We start from the raw sequence: 5811 nt of genomic DNA, 5'->3' as shown, positions 1-5811 counted from the left end.
CGCAAATATTTTTTATTTGTTTGTGAAACCATGAAGGTAGGGAAAGTAACCCAGCTAGGATAAAAACATGGTTGGTTTTGATACAGCAGGCTGGAAACTTTCCACGTCGAAACAAAGTGGATAAAAGTATATCGCATTTGCATTTTCGCGTGTCCGTAGCACAATTATTTTCTTGCCATAGACAGGATGCGGGTATTATTGATATGCAGAAGCAATATTTTGGTAGTGTTATTGTTATTAAACAGCAACTATGTGGGCAGTTGTAGGCACGCGAAAAATAAATTATCAAAAATCATTGTGAAGTGACAAACTTACACTTTGTGCGTCAAATAAACAAGATTAGAATTTGAAGTATAACTCCTTGGTAAAGCTGTGGTACTACAATCGTGTATATTAATATTTTGGACAAACGGACTTCTACAAAAACTTATCCCCGGAACATTTTACAGGCCCCCTTTTCCGTATTTTTCAATGTTGAAATACTACGTGCGTCTCTCCCTTGGTCAACAACATTGAGAAATCGGGGAAAAGGTTTTAGTTAAATTTGTCCCAACAAAAACAATTGTGGTTTAGTATTAGCCTAGATTAGAAGTTTTGCGGCGCAAAAACATTCTGTTTCGCAGGAATTATTTTCGGGAATTATCGGGTTTTGATTTCTTGGTGGAAAAAATTTTTTTTCGATCGGATAAAAACAGCGAAAGTCTTAAGTTTCAAAAGATATCCCTAACAAAATGATTCCAACATAAATGACTTTACAATACTGTAAAAATTCGCGGGAAATTATTTTTGCGAATTACGTGCAATTAAATATCTCGTAGGCATTAAATTTCGCGGAATGGATTAGAAACCTTGAAATTTGCAAAAAGATTTTTGAGGTATACCGTATCAGTTTGAATCAATTTAAATATAATTTTTTGAGAACAGATGAAGTTTTATTATCAATGGCGACCCTTTTTTGACATATTTAATGCAATGTAAACCCGTCCACACCTATGTCGCTCAACCAATGATCATTCACCAAAATATTTTGAGCTGGGTACAAAGTTGCAACACTGAGGCATCTTGTTTCCGTGTAAACAACCTTGTAGTAAGTAAAACAGTTATTCTCAAACTACAATTTCGTGTCCAATTGCTTTTTATATGCAACACCCGCCATGTAGGTAACATTTCTAGGTACGAGGTTGCCCCACTTGAAGTTTCTTTTGTTACGTTTGTTTACCCACCAAACATTTAAGCTGTTCTATCTTGTAGTCATATAAAAATAAAACTGTGTTTACACGGCCTCAATTTTGTTCAACTTTTTTTACAACAAATTTATAATGAATTTTATTAACTTTGAACCTTTCTTACCTTTTAAGATGTTTATTTTTGTATTTCAAGTTTTTCCTTTATTTGAAAAATACACCAGCATGTCTTCGACAGCGTTAAATTGGAACAATTTCCACCTAGTGTAAACAAGCCTTTATGGTTGAAACAAAAAATGTTTAAAACTGATCCGTCATCTGTCTGAACAGAGAACAGAATTTGTAGTAACATATACATATAGTATTTTTTTATTTTTAATGTGGTTATTGATAAATTGAAGTACTCGAATCGTTCCGGTAATTTTCTTATCAGAGAAACACATGGAAATAAAGTAAATTCTTAATTTCTTTTTAACATTGATCATTTAGCGTTTGAAGCATTTTAAATTCAGTAAGAAATTCAAGCATATTTATTTATTGCAGTGTTGTTATCAGATATAGCTTTAGAATAAATTAGCATGAACCAGAATCGGCTAGGATTTCTATAATGTTGTTATTGTTTAGTTCCGCAGAAAAATACCGATTTGTTTCACTTGACAATAAAGCTAAACTACTTAAATCTCTTCTGGCGTTTTGTGCCTTGCGCAGGCTCTGGCAATAAATAGCAGCAGTTACTTTTTTCCATCTCTGTTGCTGCTTAACTATTAACCAAGCTTAACCTTATTTTTTGATAAACGTATCGTATTTTACGTATTTGTCGCGACATTCAAAATCGATAAGCGTTTCTCTAACTTGTAAAGAGAAGTCTATAGCTGTAAGGATAGGTTGTTGACAGATTTTATAATGATCGTTATGAGCAAGCCTACTACTATTTTATTATTCCATCTTTGAGTTCTTTTCAGCGGTACAATTAGTCTTTTCATATAGTGGCTTTCAAAATTTCGCTTATTATATAGGGTTTTGCAGGAAAGTTGATTTTTAAATATCTGGTCGGCAAACCACACGACTTCATATGTTATGTATGTAGAACCAAAAAAATGGAGTTTTTTTAGTTTAAGGTGGTCCTCAGTAAGTAATTGCTCAAGTATGGTTGCATTCTGGTCTTCAAAATAACATTTCAGTGAGTTTATTTACCTATGGTTGTGCATCAAGTATATTGCCTTATTTCACATCAAAACAAGGTTTTTGTTATTTATTTTACTATTTCAAACACGGAGATTATACACTTTATGTTTATGGATGTATGATTATAAGGTAATGTCATAGTTAATAGACTGTTTGTAAATTGCCGAACTTCGTCCCCAGGAATTCTTGCCTTTTTGAGTGATAGCGGCTCCGATATTACGCAACGAACCCTGAGAACGTGAACATATAATGCTGTAAATATTCAACCTCGTTCCCAAGGCATTTTGAATTCGCTCCGTAATAACAGCTGTTGGGTCAAAAGACACTGGGGACGAGGATTGTAAATGTTATAAGAAATACCGCTTTAAGGTTAACAATTTTTTTTAGGTCAAGATGAATAAAGCTACATTGTGTTTAATATTCTTGGTGTTTTTTCTCGTTTCGACAAACCGTGGGACTAAAGCATCAAAGAAAACGGTTGTGACTCATCGAGTTGTCTATCCCAAGTATCACTACCGACCTCACTATAAGTATAAATACCGCAAGAAATACAAGTACCGAAAGTGGCCGAAAATACGTGGCCGATGCAAGGTTATACCAAACTGGAAAATAAACGGAACTAATCCGGTGTTGGAAGAAAGTGCGAAAGGGAATACTGTTATTCTGTTTTTGATGAAAAGAACATGTACATTTTGTTTGTCGCAGTTGGAACGTCTAAACGATTTGGCTGAACATTATAGGTTTGTACATAAATAAACTTTTGCATACTTAATTTTTATTAAAGAATTCCACATTCTATAAATAAACTTTCGCATACTTAATTTTTATTAAAGAGATCCACATTCTGTAAATAAACTTTCGCATACTTAATTTTTATTAAAGAGATCCACATTCTATAAATAAACTTTCGCATACTTAATTTTTATTAAAGAAATCCACATTCTTTATCAAAAAATTTTGCCCTAAAGTCATGTTTTTTCTTAACAAAACACGAGAGACTAATTATCAAAATGTGATAAACTGTTTTTATTATTGGGAGGTGTTACCAGGAACCTCGTCCATAGGCCTTGCAAGCCTTGGGGATGAGATTGGTGTTACCCGGGCAGATTTACATGGAATTTCGTCAATATTATCACTCCGATCATTAAAGCCACACACAAAAACCTTTTTATATAATACTTTCTTTTAGCTCCACAAGACGAAAAATTTCCATTATTGCTCTCAATCACAAAAGGCAACCTCTTCCACAATCAGTATACAACGCCTATCCTATGGTGAAAATATATGAGGAACCACCCGATCAGGATATATTTAAACAACTCCGCGCAAAGTGGAGACAAATAATGATCTACGATATATGTGGCCGACAGCAGTACCACTATGACTGGCCATACAGTTGGCTAGGCTATCCATTTGTGAGGTTAGTTGACACAGTGCAACTTTTTTACGGCAAACACTGTCATAGTTTAGATGCTTTGTCTTTTTAACAACACTTCTCTACGCTAAATTAAATAATTAGCATAAAAATTGCATTTAAACACGTCCTTTTATCTGTGTTTTCTTTTCTTTATAATAGATTCGCCATTTTGAACACTATACGACACCATTTACAACTTTGTGGACGGTGCAAACCACGTGACATTGCAACAACAACTAAATCGACAATATCAACAACAAAGAAGTTGGACGATTAACTCGTAAATAAAGACTTGCTTCCATTTGACTGTATTTTCTGCTATGAACGCAAAAAAGTTCTTAAGTTCTAAGTAAACTAAGGAATGGCTACAAATTTCAAATTTCGCTACCACAAGAGCTTCCATTGTTTGCTTCTATACATTTATGACTCGCGCATTCTTCTGACTTCGGACTTCAGTTCTTAGATTATATTTTTAAATCCATTCTTTACGTGTGCGCAAAAGTCGTAGCTCGCAGCTTGCTACTGAGTATTAACCACATGACCCTTTTGGCCATTTTTTAAAAAAAGGAGAAAAAAACTGCCTTTGTTTCATTAATTTTGTCTACAATTGCAGTTATGTCATGCGTTGGGCTTTTCCTTGTATTGTAAATTTCGAATCAAAACAGGGATACATTCAACGATTACGATAAATGCGATGTGCGGTGCGAACGGTAAATATTATATCGAACAAAAAAAGGTTCTGGAACTAGTAACTGTGATATTTTTTTTCATCTTTAAAGAATATTATTAATGTAAGCATTTTAGTCAATCTCGCTGAGATTTAAAAGATTCTCTGCTTATTAGGCTTTATCCATGGTGTAGCCACTTACAAAATAAGGTCCAGAAAATTACAATCTTTAACTGAAGTCTGTTGCTATACCTCTGCTGAGGAAGACCACACGTTCTAATGTAAGCCTTTTTGAATGCTCTTATTCTATGAAATAGCAAACGGCTGTTTGAGATTCTTGTCTGTATACAGCTGTTTCTGTGATCAAATTAAATCAACCCACAGCTATACACGAGGGGAAAAAAATAGTTCCATGCATGTATGTAAACCTTGTTAGATAACATTATTGAACCAACGCTCACCCAATGGACGCCTCAGCAAACACATCAAATGAAGCAAGAGCTGATGTGTCAGCAAGAGGATTCTGGATCAGAGAACAAACGGCCTTTTGTGACGTCAGGGTTTTCAACCCAATTGCCAAATGTAATTTGAATCAGAGTCTTCCGGCTGCACACATGAAGAACGAAAATGAAAAGAAAAGACAGTATAACCAACGTATACTGCAGGTTGAACACGGGTTTTTCACCCCTCTTGTTTTTACGTGTTTTGGTGGAACGAGACGGGAATGTAGTCGTTTCTATTCTCAAGTGGCGGAATATCTAGCTGCAAAAAGAAAGGTTACCAAAAGCATGTCCAGCTTATGGATTAAGACGAAATTAAATTTTGCTTTGTTGAGGAGCTGCCTACTATATCTTCGAGGCACAAGAACAGCAAAAAATGTGATAATGAGTGACGTTGATCTCCAGAGTATTGTATCAGAGTGTAACATCGATTCTGACAATATCTAAATTTATTTAATCAGTCCTCTATAAAATATTGTTATTGTCAGTGAATAGGAATCTTGTGAAGCGGCGGCGTTTCGCTATATAAACAGGCCAAATGTTATAATTGTTTTTATGATGTTAGATAACATCCTGGTAATGTACAGATAAAAATTATGGGCGGTTGAGTAAATTTAAAATATCTAAAATTCTTTAGTTTAGTAATGTTTTGCTTATCAAGCGTGTACTTGCTACAAGAGTTATGCTAGGGGGGGGGGGGGAATAAGAAAAAGAAGGAAATGCCCACATGGGAGGTTGCATTAAAGCATGGTTATCAATATTTTTTTGTCGCGCGACATCGCATAACAATCGCACTAGAGCCTGACAATGCAAAGAAACACTTGTCGTGCAACATTTTTGAATCGCACGAAATTGTTG

The 5811-nt window shown here is 34.7% G+C and overlaps 2 protein-coding genes across 3 annotated transcripts in view; both read left to right on the top strand.

Annotated features, from left to right (window-relative positions):
* The window catches only part of LOC130647171 (uncharacterized), a 103878-nt gene that overhangs the window by 71732 nt on the left and 26335 nt on the right, over positions 1 to 5811 (top strand). The gene's annotated exons all lie outside the window — the stretch shown is intronic.
* Positions 1479 to 4623, top strand: LOC130647167 (selenoprotein Pb-like). 2 transcript variants are annotated; one of them, XM_057452930.1, is made up of 4 exons: positions 1479 to 1636; positions 2757 to 3109; positions 3559 to 3789; positions 3946 to 4623. In XM_057452930.1, exons 2-4 carry the CDS (start codon positions 2763 to 2765, stop codon positions 4061 to 4063), a joined length of 696 nt encoding a protein of 231 aa, XP_057308913.1. In that variant the 5' UTR covers positions 1479 to 1636; positions 2757 to 2762; the 3' UTR covers positions 4064 to 4623. The 2 variants fall into 2 exon arrangements, with proteins under 2 accessions (XP_057308913.1, XP_057308912.1); XM_057452929.1 differs by lacking the exon at positions 1479 to 1636 and adding an exon at positions 2214 to 2498.

This window comes from Hydractinia symbiolongicarpus, chromosome 6 (assembly GCF_029227915.1).
Source record: "Hydractinia symbiolongicarpus strain clone_291-10 chromosome 6, HSymV2.1, whole genome shotgun sequence".
Lineage (NCBI taxonomy): Eukaryota > Metazoa > Cnidaria > Hydrozoa > Anthoathecata > Hydractiniidae > Hydractinia > Hydractinia symbiolongicarpus.
The sequence above is the reverse complement of the archived record's forward strand: the minus strand, read 5'-3'. Positions and strand labels throughout refer to the sequence as shown.